This window comes from Haliotis rufescens, unplaced genomic scaffold (assembly GCF_023055435.1).
Source record: "Haliotis rufescens isolate VD_foot unplaced genomic scaffold, xgHalRufe1.0.p SCAF_121, whole genome shotgun sequence".
Lineage (NCBI taxonomy): Eukaryota > Metazoa > Mollusca > Gastropoda > Lepetellida > Haliotidae > Haliotis > Haliotis rufescens.
In genome coordinates, this window is record NW_025963804.1 from 184,975 (window position 1) to 205,936 (window position 20,962).

Consider the following 20,962-nt stretch of genomic DNA (forward strand, 5'->3'; position numbering starts at 1 on the left):
GATGGTTTATAAGCATGAAAATTGGACATTAAATGAGGATGGTCTATAAGCATGAAGAGTACACAATAAACGAAGATGGTCTATAAGCATGAAGATTGGACAATAAACGAGGATGGTCTATAAGTATGAAGAGTACACAATAAACGAGGATGGTCTATAAGCATGAAGACTACACAATAAACGAGGATGGTCTATAAGCTTGAAGACTGGACAATAAACGAGGATGGTCTATAAGCTTGAAGACTACACAATAAATGAGGATGGTCTATAAGCTTTAAGATTGGGCAATAAACGTGGATGATCTATAAGCATGAAGATTGGACAATAAACGAGGATGGTCTATAAGCATGAAGATTGGACAGTAAACGAAGATGGTCTATAAGCTTGAAGACTACACAATAAACGAGGATCATCTATAAGCATGAAGATTGGACAATAAACGAGGATGGTCTATAAGCATGAAGATTGGGCAATAAACGAGGATGGTCTATAAGCTTGAAGATTGGGCAATAAACGAGGATGGTCTATAAGCTTGAAGGCTACATAATATACGAGGATGGTCTATAAGCATGAAGACTGAACAATAAACGAGGATGGTCTATAAGCTTGAAGGCTACATAATATACGAGGATGGTTTATAAGCTTGAAGATTGAACAAAAAACGTGGATGACCTATAAGCTTGAAGATTGGACAAGAAACGAGGATGGTTTTTAAGCATGAAGATTGGACAATAAACGAGGATGGTCTATAAGCATGAAGATTGGACAATAAACAAGGATGGTCTATAAGCATGATGATGGGACAATAAACGAAGATGGTCTATAAGCATGAAGATTGGACAATAAACGAGGATGGTCTATAAGCATGAAGATTGAACAAAAAACGTGGATGGTTTATAAGCTTGAAGACTACACAATAAAGGAGGATCATCTATAAGCTTGAAGACTACACAATAAACGAGGATGGCCTATAAGCTTGAAGGCTGCACAATAAACGTGGATGGTCTATAAGCTTGAAGATTGGACAAAAAACGAGGATTGTCTATAAGCATGAAGATTGGACAATAAACGAGGATGGTCTATAAGCATGAAGACTACACAATAAACGAGGATGGTCTATACGCATGAAGATTGGACAATAAACGAGGATGGTCTATAAGCTTGAAGACTACACAATAAATGAGGATGATCTATAAGCTTGAAGATTTGACAAAAAACGTGGATGACCTATAAGCTTGAAGATTTGACAATAAACGAGGATGGTCTATAGGGATGGAGATTGGAAATAAACGAGGATGGTCTATAAGTATGAAGATTGGACAATAAACCAGGATGATCTATAAGCTTGAAGATTGGACAATAAACGAGGATGGTCTATAAGCATGAAGATTGGACAAGAAACGAGGATGGTCTATAAGCTTGAAGATTGGGCAATAAACGAGGATGGTTTATAAGCATGAAGACTACACAATAAACGAGGATGGTCTATAAGCATGAAGATTGGACAATAAACGAGGATGGTCTATAAGCATGAAGACTACACAATAAACGAGGATGGTCTATACGCATGAAGATTGGACAATAAACGAGGATGGTCTATAAGCATGAAGACTACACAATAAACGAGGATGGTCTATCACCTTGAAGATTTGAAAATAAACGAGGATGGTTTATAAGCTTGAAGACTACACAATAAACGAGGATGGTCTATAAGCATGGAGATTGGACAATAACCGAGGATGGCCTATAAGCTTGAAGGCTACATAATATACGAGGATGGTTTATAAGCTTGAAGATTGGACAAAAAACGTGGATGACCTATAAGCTTGAAGATAGGACAATAAACGAGGATGGTTTTTAAGCATGAAGATTGGACAATAATCGTGGATGGTCTATAAGCATCATCATTGGACAATAAACGAAGATGGTCTATAAGCATGAAGATTGGACAATAAACGAGGATGGTCTATAAGCATGAAGATTGGACAATAAACGAGGATGGTCTATAAGCTTGAAGATTGGAATATAAACGAGGATGGTCTATAAGCATGAAGATTGGACAATAAACGAGGATGGTCTATAAGCATGAAGATTACACAATAAACGAGGATGGCCTATAAGCTTGAAGATTTGACAATAAACGAGGATGGTTTATAAGCTTGAAGACTATACAATAAACTAGGATGGTCTATAAGCATGAAGATTGGACAATAAACGAGGATGGTCTATAAGCATGAAGACTACACAATAAACGAGGATGGTCTAAAAGGTTGAAGATTGGACAATAAACGAGGATGGTCTATAAGCTTGAAGACTACACAATAAACGAGGATGGTCTATAAGCTTGAAGATTGCACAATAAACGAGGATGGTCTATAAGCATGAAGATTGGACAATAAATGAGGATGGTCTATAAGCTTGAACATTGGACAATAAACGAGCTTGGTCTATAAGCATGAAGATTGGACAATAAATGAGGATGGTCTATAAGCATGAAGATTGGACAATAAACGAGGATGGTCTATAAGCATGAAGATTGGACAAGAAACGAGGATGGTCTATAAGCATGAAGATTGGACAATAAACGAGGATGGTCTATAAGCATGAAGACTACACAATAAACGAGGATGGTCTATACGCATGAAGATTGGACAATAAACGAGGATGGTCTATAAGCATGAAGACTACACAATAAACGAGGATGGTCTATAAGGTTGAAGATTTGACAATAAACGAGGATGGTTTATAAGCTTGAAGACTACACAATAAACGAGGATGGTCTATAAGCTTGAAGATTTGACAATAAACGAGGATGGTTTATAAGCTTGAAGATTGGACAAAAAACGTGGATGACCTATAAGCTTGAAGATAGGACAATAAACGAGGATGGTTTTTAAGCATGAAGATTGGACAATAAACGAGGATGGTCTATAAGCATGATGATTGGACAATAAACGAGGATGGTCTATAAGCATGAAGATTGGACAAAAAACGTGGATGGTCTATTAGCTTGAAGACTACACAATAAACAAAGATGGCCTATAAGCTTGAAGGCTACACAATAAACGAGGATGGTCTATAAGCTTGAAGATTGGACAAAAAACGAGGATTGTCTATAAGCATGAGGACTGGACAATAAACGAGGATGGTCTATAAGCATGAAGATTGGGCAATAAACGAAGATGGTTTATAAGCATGAAAATTGGACATTAAATGAGGATGGTCTATAAGCATGAAGAGTACACAATAAACGAAGATGGTCTATAAGCATGAAGATTGGACAATAAACGAGGATGGTCTATAAGTATGAAGAGTACACAATAAACGAGGATGGTCTATAAGCATGAAGACTACACAATAAACGAGGATGGTCTATAAGCTTGAAGACTGGACAATAAACGAGGATGGTCTATAAGCTTGAAGACTACACAATAAATGAGGATGGTCTATAAGCTTTAAGATTGGGCAATAAACGTGGATGATCTATAAGCATGAAGATTGGACAATAAACGAGGATGGTCTATAAGCATGAAGATTGGACAGTAAACGAAGATGGTCTATAAGCTTGAAGACTACACAATAAACGAGGATCATCTATAAGCATGAAGATTGGACAATAAACGAGGATGGTCTATAAGCATGAAGATTGGGCAATAAACGAGGATGGTCTATAAGCTTGAAGATTGGGCAATAAACGAGGATGGTCTATAAGCTTGAAGGCTACATAATATACGAGGATGGTCTATAAGCATGAAGACTGAACAATAAACGAGGATGGTCTATAAGCTTGAAGGCTACATAATATACGAGGATGGTTTATAAGCTTGAAGATTGAACAAAAAACGTGGATGACCTATAAGCTTGAAGATTGGACAAGAAACGAGGATGGTTTTTAAGCATGAAGATTGGACAATAAACGAGGATGGTCTATAAGCATGAAGATTGGACAATAAACAAGGATGGTCTATAAGCATGATGATGGGACAATAAACGAAGATGGTCTATAAGCATGGAGATTGGACAATAAACGAGGATGGTCTATAAGCATGAAGATTGAACAAAAAACGTGGATGGTTTATAAGCTTGAAGACTACACAATAAAGGAGGATCATCTATAAGCTTGAAGACTACACAATAAACGAGGATGGCCTATAAGCTTGAAGGCTGCACAATAAACGTGGATGGTCTATAAGCTTGAAGATTGGACAAAAAACGAGGATTGTCTATAAGCATGAAGATTGGACAATAAACGAGGATGGTCTATAAGCATGAAGACTACACAATAAACGAGGATGGTCTATACGCATGAAGATTGGACAATAAACGAGGATGGTCTATAAGCTTGAAGACTACACAATAAATGAGGATGATCTATAAGCTTGAAGATTTGACAAAAAACGTGGATGACCTATAAGCTTGAAGATTTGACAATAAACGAGGATGGTCTATAGGGATGGAGATTGGAAATAAACGAGGATGGTCTATAAGTATGAAGATTGGACAATAAACCAGGATGATCTATAAGCTTGAAGACTACATAATAAACGAGGATGGTCTATAAGCATGAAGATTGGTCAATAAACGAGGATGGTCTATAAGCTTGAAGATTGGGCAATAAACGAGGATGGTCTATAAGCTTGAAGGCTACATAATATACGAGGATGGTCTATAAGCATGAAGATAGGACAATAAACGAGGATGGTCTATAAGCATGAAGGCTACATAATATACGAGGATGGTTGATAAGCTTGAAGATTGGACAAAAAACGTGGATGACCTATAAGCTTGAAGATTGGACAAGAAACGAGGATGGTTTATAAGCATGAAGACTACACAATAAACGAGGATGGTCTATAAGCATGAAGATTGGACAATAAACAAGGATGGTCTATAAGCTTGAAGACTACATAATAAACGAGGATGGTCTTTAAGCATGAAGATTTGAAAATAAACGAAGATGGTCTATAAGTTTGAAGACTACACAATAAACGAGGATGGTCTATAAACTTGAAGACTACACAATAAACGAGGATGGTTTATAAGCATGGAGATTGGACAGTACACGAGGATGGTCTATAAGCAGGAAGATTTGACAATAAACGAGGATGGTCTATAAGCATGAAGATTGAACAATAAACGAGGATGGTCTATAAGCTTGAAGATTGGACAATAAACGAGGATGGTCTATAAGCATGAAGATTGGACAATAAACGAGGATGGTCTATAAGTTTGAAGACTACACAATAAACGAGGATGGTCTATAAACTTTAAGATCACACAATGAACGTGGATTGTCTTTAAGCTTGAAGAGTGGACAATAAACGAGGATTGTCTAAAAGCAACTCTGGTAAAGATACAGACACTAAAAATCCAAGATACAAATTAAACGCAACCAATATTATAAAATTTACAAAAAGTCTACCAAAAAAATAAAAATATGAATAAGTTTAATATTTTTTAAAGAAACAATTATTGAAAGACAACAAATTCTAAGAAAAAGATCCTTAATGGATGATGAATCATTGAACTACAGTAGGTTAGGGTTATAAGGGACTCAAAGGGGCCACTAATATCAATACGTTATAACCGAAGTTTGTTATAAGTACATGCAGTAAATGTACAGGAAATGATCGGAACAAACAAATAGGTTCGTTATATCCGTCAGTTCGTTATACACGTAGTTTACTGTATTCTGATACTGAAATGAGGAGTAACGTGGCACAAATCGTATCACTGGCTATCCATTGGCAGGAGAAAGGAACTATATTTTTATCCTTTAACTAGTTGAGGTTAGTTTTGTTTAATTGGTTGTTTGTTTTCATTTTCATTTTTCTGTATATCAGATGATAAACTGGACACAATAAAGTCATACAAAACCATGCCACAAACATGTGAAATTAAATTAAGAGTCTAATGTCATGCATAAGGACCCATTGCTTCATATCAACCAGTGATTGGGAATTGACAAATTGGTTAGAAAACCCTACCCTCATGTGTAAAATTAATAAAACATAAGAGTGAGTGAGTGAGTGAGTAAGGTTTTACGCCGATTTTAGCAATATTCCAGCAATATCACGACGGGGGACACCAGAAATGGGCTTCACACATTGTAACCATATCGGGAATCGAACCCGGGTCTTCGGCGTGACGAGCGAACGCTTTAACCACTAGGTTACCCGACCGCCCTAATACATAAGAGAACATTTAACCATGACACCACATGTGTGAGTATGTGTGTCTCGGTTTGTGTGCGTGCGTGCGTGAGTATGTGTGCGTAAGTGTGAATGCGTGTGCGTATATTGGAGCAAACAAACCGCATGTTGTGTGGGTTGCTTCCACATGTCGTCTGGCCTTGATTAGTTTGAAAAAGTAAAAGCTACCAACATCTCCTGATTTGGTTCGGTATGACTTCGAAGTATTCAACAATGTAGTAAAAATAGCGATGGTAAGTATTCTATAGCATCGATAGATGTAAAGATAACTTGGGAACATGTGGTACAAGTCAAAAAAGGGAAAAGCGTCGGACATCAGTTTTGTCACTGAGGGTCCTATTTGGAAATGTCCTCCACATCAAACGTTTTTAAACCTTTACATGAGACCTTGATGGTTTTAACCTTGATCAAACAACACTAATCGTAAAACATAAAAACACGTTTCTTGTTTGACGAGTCTCGTATTGCGCTTATCACTTGTTAGAGAATAGAAGTAAAAATATTTCCCTCACTGAACATGCAATGCCTTTCACTCGAAAGCTGGGGCCGAAGAATCTTTTCAATTGTTCAAAACACATTTTTTTGAGGCCATCAAGTATATCTGCGAACATTGTTTTTTTCAATTTTAAAGCAATTTCTGTATTAAGTAATCAAAAAATAGATGCCCTTGTCTTTAATTGTATGCGAACACACATGGAAGAGTCGACGAGGCAGTGAAGAAACCCTATTTTGGTATTGCGTGTAATATGTTAGTGTGTGTATTATATTAATGTAAAGCTCATGGCAACGATCCTATTTAAAGTATTGTTATTATCCACTACACGTAGAGTGAGTGAGTGAGTGAGTGAGTGAGTGAGTGAGTGAGTGAGTGAGTGAGTGAGTGAGTGAGTGAGTGAGTGAGTGAGTGAGTGAGTGAGTGAGTGAGTGAGTGAGTGAGTGAGTGAGTGAGTGAGTGAGTGAGTGAGTGAGTGAGTGAGTGAGTGAGTGAGTGAGTGAGTGAGTGAGTGAGTGAGTGAGTGAGTGAGTGAGTGAGTGAGTGAGTGAGTGAGTGAGTGAGTGAGTGAGTGAGTGAGTGAGTGAGTGAGTGAGTGAGTGAGTGAGTGAGTGAGTGAGTGAGTGAGTGAGTGAGTGAGTGAGTGAGTGAGTGAGTGAGTGAGTGAGTGAGTGAGTGAGTGAGTGAGTGAGTGAGTGAGTGAGTGAGTGAGTGAGTGAGTGAGTGAGTGAGTGAGTGAGTGAGTGAGTGAGTGAGTGAGTGAGTGAGTGAACAGGGACATGGCGCTTACAAGTCGATGATCCCAATCAGGGCGAAGCTATGTTTTGAAGCCAACATTGACGGATCATTCCATGCCGAAGGCTCACAAGTGCTGCGAATAGCTTCAGGCGATTGGGCCTCCTGTGTCCCCATACACCGGCTACATCAATATTACTAAGCAATATTATATCTCCTGTTAAAATATCATGATGATAATAATTTTTCATTTCATGAAAAACAACTATAATTTGAACTTGTATATACTTTAATCAATGAAAGCTACAGGGCATATTTTCTGTAATGTATTGACGATCATTCATACGTGATTTGAACGTTGACGTCAGTGATGTCGTTACCCGATTCAGCAGATACACGCAGGTACAGCGACGGGGACCCAGATGGAAGCTGATATCTCAGCTCGCCTGTCGCCATGGCTAGTGGGGCGGGTGATTCCAGGTTGTCGTACACGGCCATGTTGATGGAGTTACCTTGTGTAGGTGACGTCACAACGACGTGGGTTGCTCCCGATGGAGGCGTCAACATAAACACGGGACGATGGGAAGAGGAGACGGTGAGACCAGTCAGGGTCTCGCTGTCAGATAGCGTCTCCATAAAGGTCGGCTCCTGACACCCACTGAAAGTGATTCCTACCACCTGGAAGGATTTTTTTACCTCCAGATAGTCGTAGCCGAGGTCGTAGCAAGCACGCATGACGCCACAAGCGCCTTCCTCAAAGGTCGTTGATCGGCCCCAGTAGATGACGTTAGCTCTGAGGAAGCATTCGAACGCTTTTCTGATGGGCATTTTGTTGACCTCCACGAGCTGGTAGAAGGCGTGGTTGAAGATGCCGCTGCTGTAGTGAACGTCGACGTTGTTGTTGTAGTCTCTGGTGTGCTTGAGTGAACGCCCGTCTCGAGAAGGATCTTGAAAGTAACGTAGGGCCCCATTGCTGCTTTTAAAAATTTCAGCTCCAACGAACCAGTCGTTAGAGCCACGAGCAAACATCTCAGTTGTCTCCCCTGTTATGTCCGAGAAGGCTTCGTTGATACCACCAGACTGATCGTCGTAGATGAGGTTGGAGTTTTGTTCGGTGACACCATGGGCAAGTTCATGAGCAATAACGTCTTGGTTAACCAGTGGGTAGAAAGTGCTTCGACCATCGCCGAAAGTCAGGCTGCTGCCATCCCAGAAGGCGTTCTCGTAGTTATTGCTGTAGTGAACAAATAGGACTGGCTTGAAGTTGAGGGGAGTCATCGTGTACCATTCGATAAACATACGGGCTGATTTGGTGCCAAAGTTCATGGCGTCCAGGACGGGGGAGTAAGCACCGTTGATGGCGTCGTCATAACCGTTGGCACATGTGTAGGAAGAGGCGGCGCGGTTGTTCCTATTTGTACCCTGGTTTAAGTCCACCACTTTGACGTAGGCGTTTTCCAGAGTGCATGTGGCGCCACTGACGGTGGTGTTGAGGCACAAAGGAGGAACGCCATACACGAACTTTCCAACTTTAAGATTTCCACCCTCCCCTTTAGCAGGATTGCCGCAGGTTGTTGGGCCTGCTGTTGTTGGTGCGGCTGTAGTTGGTCTTGGTGTTGTTGGTGCGGCTGTAGTTGGTCTTGGTGTTGTTGGTGCGGCTGTAGTTGGTCTTGGTGTTGAAGGTGCGGCTGTAGTGGGGCCTGCTGTTGTTGGTGCGGCTGTTACGGGTTCTTGAGTTTGTCGGTCTCCGCCACAACTGTCAGTTGTAGTTTCTGGTTCAGGTGTGGTGTTCTCGCCAGGACACTCATCATCCCCAGGAGACTGTCTTCGGTGTCGTACAACAGCTTGACGTCTCTCTACTGCTTTGTTCTGGATGTTGTTGAAGGAACGGACAGTGGTAAGGTCACAGGCGTCGATAAAGTAGCAAGGACGGCTGGGTCTGTTGCCCTTCATGTAAAAGAAGTTGATCTCATAGGTCAGACGAGCCACGCCGTCTTTCTTGACGTAGACGTTCTTCTTGACGTTGACTTTGGTGACTTGAGACGCTAGGACCCCCTCCTGTGTGAAAGCTATCCTCTTGACGGTGTCACGTGTCTGCTCACAATCCTCAGGGTTGGGAATATCTTCCTCCAGTGATGTGAAAAGTTCACCGCTGACGACGCCTGTGTAACCGAGGCTGGGGTTGACGTCGGCGGCCACGCTCCCTCCCACTACTTCCAGACCCCCATAGGTCTGCTGTAGACGTTGCTTGATCTTGCCTCGAACTGTCTTGAGGGATTCCCCGGGGACGATAGCGCTTATGCCACGAAGCCCCAGCTCTGCACGCAGTTCCTCACGAGTGGCATGGAAATGAGACCGAAGCTTCAAACGTTGAGTGACGCCAGCAACGTTAAAGCGACGTGCGGCCTCAGTCGTGTACACTGTGAGGGACAGCAGTCCTGAAAAAACAAGAAAAGTAGAATATATCAGATATCTATTTGAAACCTCAAAGTGATATTATATGAAATACGTTTTTCATTCCTTTCTAATGTTCACTTTGAATGCAATTTGTTTGACATTAATAACGTTGCAATTAATATCTAGTCCGCGAAATTGTACGATGGATGCATTTATTCTGATAGAGAAAGTCCCCGTTCCAAAACCATTACTTGGAGCATATATGTGTCTTAATATAATGTTGAAATTACTTACCCAGCAGGATGATTTGACACTTCATGTTGTCCTCAAGTGTATGAGATGACCAGTGACCAGTAGCCTGGACTTATATACACCATGGACATCACGACACACGCACCTGTCCTCATATTAATTTGTCCGAGAACAATGCATAATATCATAACCCCAGGACATAATCTCATACGCCACACTCCGTTCTTGTACTACAAAGCACAAAGATACTCGATACATAAGACACGTGCGGATTACATAAGTTTCTCATCATTTGTACGTGCTGGTGGAAAATATATATGTAATCATTACTTGGTATATCTAAACATCCGCAACATAGTGTAAACACTGTCAGCGGGTGTGCCTTGTTTGCAAAAATATGTTTCTGGCCTATCTCAGATCCCGGGTTACACGGGTGGCCCAGTCGTACCGTACTTCGTTGTGCAGAGCATCGTAACAGAGTCACACCAAAAAACTAAAATAGGGTTCGAATCTCAGATACGTTTTGATATGTTACTCGGTTGTCGGCACCATACCAGTGCTCGTCGGTTTCACCAAAGTGGTAAACGTCTAGGACCTTCACTTCAGGATTTCCTCCCACATCAAGCTGACACGATGCAACATAACAGAAGATGTTGAAACTGACGAACATCCCAAGTCACTCTATCTTTAGTCACTTAGCTATATAAAAACCTGTATAAAGGGGTTAACCATTGGTACTACTACAGGACAATAAACGACGGTTGTTAATAACCTTGAATATAGGCCAGTGTACGAGAATATGATGAAATTTAAACAGAGGATGTATGACTGTCTTTCTCAAAACTGGCATCTCTCCATAGAGCTCTCATCTAAATGCAATTATTACTCACAGTACAAATCTCTCCTTAATGTAGAAAAATTCTTATTATCATGTGAAATATCTGCTTATCATAAAAGATTAATATGCATGTTCAGGTGTAACAACTTTAAACTTGCAGTTGAAACTGGAAGACATTCTAAAATCCCATATGAAAAACGTGTGTGCGTGTATTGCCACTCTAAAGGTTTAACTCTAATTGAGGATGAGTATCATGTATTGTCAATCTGTGACAGATACTGAGCTGCAAGAAGAGAATGCTTTGCTGAAAGTGAAATCAACTTTACCACATTTCAACAGTTTTTAAACCTTATGTTAACAAACTCCACAAGAACTTTAAAACACATTGGACTATTCCTATCTAAAGTTATGAATATACGTAACTCATCACTGATCTAACGTATTCGAAAACTATTTGTCTTAACATAACGCCATAGTATATAAGCATGTATGATCTACATTATGTCAACATGTATTATGGGCTGGAGGCCTGCTTACTGAATAAATCTGTCTGTCTGTCTGTCTGTCTGTACGAGAATAGTCTATCATCACGAACGTTGGAGACAAAACGAGGATGGTCTATAAGCTTGACAATTGGACAATACACCTGGATGGTCTATAAGCTTGAAGATTGGTCGATAAACGAGGGTAGTGTGTAAGCTTGAAGATTTGACAATACACGTGGATGGTCTATAAGCTTGAAGGCTACACAATAAACGAGGATGGTCTATAAGCTTGAAGATTGGACAAAAAACGTGGATGGTTTATAAGCTTGAAGGCTACACAATAAACGAGGATGGTCTATAAGCTTAAAGATTGGGCAATAAACGAGGATGGCCTATAAGCTTGATGGCTACACAATAAACGAGGATGGTCTATAAGCTTGAAGGTTGGACAATAAACGAGGATGGTCTATAAGCTTGAAGACTTCACAATAAACATGGATGGTCTATAAGCATGAAGATTGGACAATAAACGTGAATGGTCTATAAGCTTGAAGGCTACACAATAAACCTGGATGGTCTATAAGCTTGAATATCGGACAATAAACGTGGAGTGTCTATAAGCTTGAAGATTGGACAATAAACGAGGATTGTCTAAAAGCAACCCTGGTAAAGATACAGACACTAAAAATCCAAGATACAAATTAAACGCAACCAATATTATAGAATTTACCAAAAGTCTTTAAAAAAAAAAAATATGAATAAGTTAAATATTTTTTAAAGAAACAATCATTAAATGACAACAAATTCTAAGAAAAAGATCCTTAATAGATGATGATTTGAAATAAGTATCCCTTGTGAAGACATGCTTGACTGTGATTCTTTCATCGCAAGGGATGCAGAGCAGAGAATCCTAAAATTTCAACAATATTCATGGATATAAGGAGAATGGCCAATACGACATCGCCGTAAAATGACCTCTTCAAATCTGAACTGGCAACCCAAGTAGGTTTAACCAATATTTGGTTATATTTCATGTAATGTATTAATACCTACTAGGGTGTCCCACTTCTTTTGCATAAGATCTCTGATGTAGCATCTAATTACAGGTTTATAATTACTGTCTGGGATAAGGTGAGGTGAAATGGGGTTTAACGTCGCGTCCAAGATTATTGCACTTATATAGCGACGTGCATGCACGTGTGTGTGTGTGTGTGTGTGTGTGTGTGTGTGGCTGCTTGTACTGGTCCGGACTGTTGTCGATTTATAGTACTAGCTCAATGAGATACCATGCCGCAGTTTAACATGATTACCCCACTCAGGCACAGTATACTGACTCCAAGCCGACCAGTCCTTGTTTTAGCCCCTTAATGCCGAGCGCCAGACAGGGTAACAACAAGTACCATATTTTAACGTCTTTTGGTATGACGCGGTCGGGGATCGAACCCCGGACCTTCCGCTCTCCGGGCGGACGCTCTACCACTAGACCACGGAGGCGGTCTGTTTGGGATAAGAAGTGTTGTAACAGATTTGCTTTTGTTGTGTTACCAATTATACCAACATGCCTGGGAAACCAACTGAAGACTATGTCACATTGCCCAGTAGCAATATCATTAAATAATTCAAGAATCTCAATAAAAAATGACACGACACAAAATAATACACTGAGTACAACAATATTTATGAATAACGCATTTAGTTTAAAAAGCACAATATTAAATGAGAATTTACTTGACTGGAAAGATCATTGACTGTTTTTACACTACAATATATATCCTTGTGATGAAAAAATCAATACAGTCAAGGAGGACATGCTTGACCGTGATTCCCTCATCACAGATGATACAAAACAGATGATTCTCGTCTCTCAACAACCTATATTTATAAGTATATCAGGAATTACCAATACGACATCGTCTTAGAATGACCTCTTCAAATCTGGACTGACATCCCAAGTAGGTGAAACGAGTGGTCGATTTTATTGTATATAAATTATAGATACCCACTTGGGTGTGCCACTTCTTTTGCATAAGATCGCGGATGTAACATCTAATTACCGGTTCATAGTCACTGCATGGGATAAGAAGTGGTGTCACAAATTTGTTGAGCATTGGCCATTGTGTTATCAATCATTCCAACACGGGTGGGTAACCAAAAAAAGACGTTGTTATATTGGCCAGTTGCAAGATCATTTATTAATTCAACCATTTGATGTAGATGTTTACATGACATGTTTTAATGACCTTGGGGCACGAAAGGGAATCTGAAAAAATAATGAACTGTTTGTGTTTAGTTTGGTTATTGATAAATTTAAGTGCTGTTAAAATGGCAGTTGCTTCTGCTGTAAATATGGAGCTGTTATCTGGTAACCTGGAGAATACTGTTCTGGATCCAATGACGTTTGCACTAGCAACTGTGCCACCAGCTTTAGATCGATCTGTACATACAGGTGTTTGTTAATTGATTGTATTCTTGTTTATAAATAAGTGGGTTTGTGCCTGATTTCTTAAGTTTAGTTAATGTCGAGTCTACATTTGTCCTCACCATTTGCCCAGGAGGTGATGAAAAAGGTTGGATGGGAGCTACATCTTGAAGGTTAATTTCAGCAGCAGAAATAGCAGATTTAATTCTGATTCCGAGCAGTGGAACAAGAGATGATTTCTTTATTGTAAAGGATTTAATACACAATCAAAAGCTGGATTTGACTGTTTAGAATATGATTTAGTGATATATTGCAAGGATACTTTCAGACGGCGTTGTTTAAGGGAAAGCTCATCCAACTCCACATATAGACAATGAAAAGGTGACATTCGAAAGGCTCCAAGGCAAAGAATCAGGCCTTGATGATGATGATGATGTGCTAGATTTAACGAGCGCTTCCGGTGTTGCCGATTTCGCACTCGGTGCATACCTAGAAACGTATGAAGGAATCATTAAAAATTGTAAATTTGCAAATGTAAAATATGCCCCCCAAAAATCCCTTGAAGGGGGTAAAGGTTTAGAAAGGGATATAAGCGATTACTCAATAATAAGGCCTTGATGATGGGCAGTATCTAGCTTTTGTAAATTGCTTTTAGAGGCTCACACTTGGAATTAGAAACCATTTTCAACAAATCGAGTGCCTTCAGACATTCAGCTGTAAGGTATTTAATATACGGAAGGAAAGTTAAATGGTTATCAAAAATAACTTGACCGCCTTCACAATTTTGATAGGGGTTCCATTCATTCAATTTAGAAAATTTAAGAGACCATTTGTGATTTTTATAAAGACAGGTTTGTAACTGCCTCCCTATTGCATGTTTATTTTTACAACAAGAAATATTTATATCATCCACGAAAAATGATCCATCAACTGAATCACTTAAAACCTTTGAAAGACTATTTATTTTAATACTAAATAAAGTGACAGACAAAATACTGCCATGCGGGACACCCTGATCCTGATTATAATGATCGGACAGGGTGGAACCCACTCGGACAAGAAATTGCCGATAGAAAAAGCGATATAAAATGAGGTAAACGACCTCTCACGCCAAAATCATGTAAATCCTTTAAACTGACATGCTTCCACATAGTATCGTTTGCTTTCTCAAGATCAAAGAAAATTGATACTAAGGGTTGTTTATTTACAATAGCATTCTTAACAAAGGATTTCAATCGTACTAAATGATCAATAGTATGTCTAGTTTTACGGAAACCACATTGAATATATTTGCAATAAGATTATGGTTTCCAAATTCCAAACTAATCTCGTATTCACCATTCGTTCCATGGCTTTGCAAACGAAACTGGTTAAAGATATAGGGCGATAATTTGAGGGATCTCTATGATCCCGGCCAGGGTTTGGTATGGGGACTACAATGGCATTATGCCACAAAGGAGGAATATTCCCTGAAGTCCATATGTGGTCAAGTATATATAAAAATGTCTCAAGACATGATTCCGGCAAATGACATGATAGTGCATAATTAGCATAATCTGCTGCAGTATCATGAGCTTGCTCAAGAGCAGCATGGAAATACTTCATTGTAATCTTCACCGTTATTAGAAGCAAAATTGTCCCTTTTCTTTTTCTGCTGTTCCTGATATCTCTGAAAGACAGGGACATAAGTTGATAATGAAGAATTTTTTGCAACAGTTTCACCAAGTTAATTGGCAATGTCGGATTTATCAGTTATGAATGTGTCACTATCTTTAAGATGGCTAACAAACGATTTAGAGCCTTTGCCTTATATATTTTGAATTATGTTCCACACCTTGGACAAAAAGTTTGCGTGAATTAATTGTGGAGACATACTTCCTCCACGATTGCCGCTTATTTTGCCTATAAGCATGTTGTGCCTTGGCACTAGTAGTTTTAACGTTATTCAAATTGTGAACTGTACGGCAGAAATATTTTCTCGCTTTCTTCCTACTCTTTCTTGCTTGTTTGTATTCAGTATTAAACCATGGTTTACGAATATGATGATTTGCAGAGGACTTAGAAATTGTTTCATCAGCTATTTCGTTTGGTTGAGCTGAAAACAACTGGATGGGATCGGGAACATTTCCAAATTATTTTCAGGTTTTATTTTTTCAGCATATAATATTTCTTACAAGGATCAATTGGCCTCAGTAAAATCCCACCGTGGTTTGATGCAGATGGGTCATCCTCCGGTTTCACAGCTTTTAGGACAGAAGGGAAGTGATCACTCCCACAAAGGTCGTCATGTACAGACCATTCAAATTCATTGTAAATATCTGAATCTGTGAGGGACAGTTCCAGTGGCAGGATGTAAATATGTGCTCGAATCGTCATTAAATACACATAAAATATTATCAGAAATAAAATCTTCAATGATTTTCCCTTTATTGTTTGTATTTGCACTTCCCCGTAGAGGGTTATGCCAATTGAAATCGTCCATGGTGATGATGCAGGGCTTTGGGAGCTCATCATATAGTTTCTGAAGATCAGACTGTAAAAGAGCATATGAAGGTGGTATATACAGAGACCACAAAGTAAATGCAGTGTGCAATATAATTCGGAATGCAACAGCTTGACGATTAGTTTTTAAATGAACAGCACAATGAATGATGTCTAGTTTTACGGAAACCACATTGAATATATTTGCAATAAGATTATGGTTTCCAAATACCAAACTAATCTCGTATTCACCATTCGTTCCATGGCTTTGCAAACGAAACTGGTTAAATAATTTGAGGGATCTCTATGATCCCGGCCAGGTTTTGGTATTGGGACTACAACAGCTTGACGATTAGTTTTTAAATGAACAGCACAATGAATGGTGTCCTGCCTGACTAAACTAGTAGAGCCTCCAATCGCTTTATCACCTAGAGGAGAAAATGAATTATGACAGTTGTACTGCCTAAGGTCAACTGTATCTCTATGTTTAAGATACGTCATTTTGAAGATAGATTGCTGACAGCTTATTATCTTGTATTTATAAGTGCAACTCATTAAAATCTGTCCTAAGACCTCTGCAATTCCACTGAACTAAGTGATCTGCGTTACTCCTTGAGAAGGAGATGTTGCACTTGCATGTCATGTTGGTATGTTTCGGCGCCAGGCTCTCGCGTGCTTATGTTCTTGCGATTTTTCCATCTTTTCACCAAATTTCTGCAGTACCTCATTCTTTCCACACAAATCAATCCCGATCCATGCAGAAATGACCAATTCATTTTTGGTATTCCTTTGGGTATGGATGTCGGCAACACTCTGTCAGATATTTACGATTTTATTACTTGGCGTTTCTGTTTATGCAGATTATTTGAAGCTGACACTGAAACATTGACGTGAAACCCAAAAGCCTGGGAGTCTGCTGTAAAATCTTTTGATGATAAAATGATGGTGTGTTATATTACACGACAAATATGTCATAGATAAAGCCTTGGCTGTTTACTCCTTTTGGAATGCACAAAGACCTCAATGTTCCTTCAGCATTCACCACATATATGACCATTAATGTCCTTGCAATCGGTGTGTAACAATTACTCGAGCCACGTCACTCGATGCATCGCGATTGTTCTTGACCCTATGGTAAATTCATGAAATTGCTTACACTGATGCACTCAGATCCTGAATAAAACACACTTGTGCATTTCTCTTGGCACCCACCAGAGTGAGTTAGTGTGAATGGTTTTACGCCGCTTTTAGCAATATTCCAGTAAAATGACACTGGGGGGACACCAGATATGGGCTTCATGGCAATTGAAGTTGATTTGAATTGAAGTTTGTATTAGATCTCCTTGAAAATGAGAACGGCATTTAGAAGTGATATATATAAGGAAGAGAATTTATGGATGTCAACATTTTAATTATGGGGAACACAAAGTTTCTGGGTATACACTTACTCCTTCGTCAGGTGAATAAGTGCTATGAAGCAGAGAACAAGCATGAACAAGAAAAGTTATAAGATAACAAAGGTGGAAACTTAACAAGGGAAGCCAACAGTCGGGTGTATTGAATCTGCTGGCGGACGCTCTATCCACCACTAGGACACGGAGACAGTCCGTCGCTAGGTGAAAATCCGCGGGAATTGGGTAATGTAGATAATATTGCACATATTAAATTGCGCTGTATTGTACGCGTGTCAATGTCAAAACTAATGTCAACGCTGTATGCCACACACAATAGTATCATAAATAAACAAAAGAACATATCTTAAATTATGAATGAAAGAGGGAAGAACATAGTTGTACAAGTGTCGATTGAGTATGCTTTTACGCTGCGCTTTCAGCAATATTAAAACAATATGACGGTGGGGGGACACCAGAAATGGGCTTTACACGTGGGGAATCGAACCCTGTCTCTTCGGCGAGACGAGCGAACGCTTTAACCACTAAGCTATCTTAAGTTAGCGATATTATGTGCAAAAAATGAACTTAAATGGCGTGTAGTCAGTAATCAAAAAACATTTCCTACATGTTTTTGTTTAAAAAAAATATAATTTGATTTTAAAACTTTAAAACAATAATTTCGCATACTGCTGATATTTTTGAAAATCAATAAATCTTTTTTCGGCGCACATTTATAATAATTTAAACATGGTAGTGGCCATCTGGTTGCAAATATATTTCTTAACCCAGTCTTCATTGAACTAATTTATAGTTTTACACAAAATTACCCAACCACAGATGACTTATTGCAAACTGTTGCAGGAATGAGTGACTGTTAAATAGACAGAATCAAATCTAACAACAGTTCCATTTTCAATTACATGAAGTAATGATCTCTGTATACGATTTTTGCCCCTCAGATCAGTTTATTGATTATCACATTATATTTGCACACACACACACACACACACACACACACACACACACACACACACACACACACACACACACACACACGCCCGCACACACACGCCAACACACACACACACACACACACACACACACACACACACACACGCACACACGCACACACACCACACACTTCCACTTCCAAGTTTTGATGCATGATGCAGAACTGTGCAGCCTCCGCTTTTGGAATCATAATTAACATTATACAAGTTGTATATAGGTGATCACGTTTGTGGGTAAATGCGTGAAAACATTATAACTAACTTTTTGTATGTGTTTGTTTTTTGTGTGTGTTTTATGGCACTTAAACTTAAGATTATATACAAAATGATCTTTCCTAAAAGCAGTATTCGCGCTTGCAACAAACTCATTTGCATGTTAATAATACATTGGGTCATATCACTACATTGAGTAGGCCCCTAAAGCCACGGGTTAGAATTGGTTAGAATAGGTCTTCAGCAACCCATGCTTGTCGTTAGAGACGACTTTGCTTGTCGTAAGAGACGACTTTGCTTGTCCTAAGAGATGACTAACGGGATCGGGTGGTCAGGCTCGGTGACTTGGTTGATACATGTCATCGTATTCCTATTGCGGAGATCGATGCTCGCGATGAAGGTCACTGGACTGTCTGGCCAGACTCGTTTATTTTACAGATCGCTGAAATATTCTTAGTGCGGCGTGAAACACCAACAAATAAAAACAACAACAACTACATTGCTTAATTCGTGATGAACAGAATACTATGTAATCCTAGGAGGGACATTGTCGCATTGTCGCCCAACAAAAACAAGCAAAAAGTGTCAAAATTAACAAAAAACGCGACATCCCTTCTTGGATTCGAAAATACTTTTTCAAGGCTAAATACCTTGGCACGCTCCCTGTTCTCTCGACATAGCTGTTATAAACACGTGCACAGTTTCTTCAGTAACGCTAAGTAGTGAATGATGATGATCACCCCATAAACAACATGTCCAGCTGTGCCACGTGGTATGGACCAAGTCGTCGAGTCTGGGCCATGCATCGATCCATGCCGTCGGGGCACAATGACACACACCGTCAGACAGGTCAAACACTTAAATATAAAACCATCAGGGTGCCGCTGTTGAAAACAAACTTAGCTCTACGACGGTCGTAAGTCTATGTTAAGGTATGGGAGTTACGATCACCTTAGCGCTAAGTTCGCATTGTACAACGACACCCTGATCTCTACTTTAAGGCCATCCTATCTACATTCATTTCGGCTTCTTCGACAAGATTATAAGATGCCTAAGATCTTTTCCACACGCCATAAAGGAATGAGTGGGTGAGTTAAAAAGATTCATCGCACCGGCAATATTACAGCCATTTAGCGATGAACACAAGATATTTTTTTTTAAATATCTGTCGACAAAACGCAGTAAAACAGTAAGGTATATCACAGTTTAAGATACAACAAACGTGACCAAAATTAAAAATACATAGATATACAATAGATTAGTCTTCTCAACAAGGTTATAGACCACCAATAAGTTTGACCACCTTATTGAAGATGATGGAGCTTACAGCACCTATGCGCACTGTATGACTCACCAGGAGGAGTTTACACTACGAGTCACTTCTTATCTCCAACACACCATTTGTCCATCTCCCGTGGCCGTTATACTGGTGGAGATGGTATCCGCGTGTGCCGTCACGGCTGGCAGATGCATGTAGCCCGCAGATACTATCGCCATACTCCCGATGGCTGGACATGAGCCCCACGGGGGATTAAACCTCTCTGTGGCTATATTGTAGCACTAAAACACTCGCACCGCTATCTACTGTTATTATCACGTATCAGCGACTGTTATTATCACAGAAATATACGGATATTTCATTACCATTGTTGTATAGTCAACAATGCGTAGATGGTCCCATTAATGCAAACAGCTGAAACTGGTATGCAACACCTTTGTTGCTGATGATATATATATAAGGGACGACCAGAAGATGAAGTGTTGGGCTGTTTCATTATACGGAAGCTAGTATCTGCCATGGTTAAATATTTCTTTCAAGCATTTCCTCGCAATAGTACCGTGTTCCCTCGCAATAATTTCGTGTTCCCTCGTTATAGTATCACGTGCTCTCGAAATAATTTCCTGTTCCCTATCTATAGTGCCGTATTCTCTCGCAATAATCTCACGTTCCCTCGAAATAGTACTGCGTTCCTTCGCAATGATTTCCCGTTCCTTCGTTTAACTATTGCGTTCGCTCGCTGTACTAGTTCGTT

The 20,962-nt window shown here is 39.6% G+C and overlaps 1 protein-coding gene across 1 annotated transcript; it reads right to left on the bottom strand.

The window, feature by feature from the left end:
• Positions 1 to 7,711: 7,711 nt before the first annotated feature.
• Positions 7,712 to 10,208, bottom strand: LOC124130069 (neutral protease-like). The gene is made up of 2 exons (XM_046493400.2): positions 10,132 to 10,208; positions 7,712 to 9,878 (listed from the first exon to the last, which is right to left on the bottom strand). The coding sequence occupies exons 1-2, from the start codon at positions 10,154 to 10,156 to the stop codon at positions 7,777 to 7,779; spliced, it is 2,127 nt and encodes a 708-aa protein (XP_046349356.2). The 5' UTR covers positions 10,157 to 10,208; the 3' UTR covers positions 7,712 to 7,776.
• Positions 10,209 to 20,962: the final 10,754 nt, after the last annotated feature.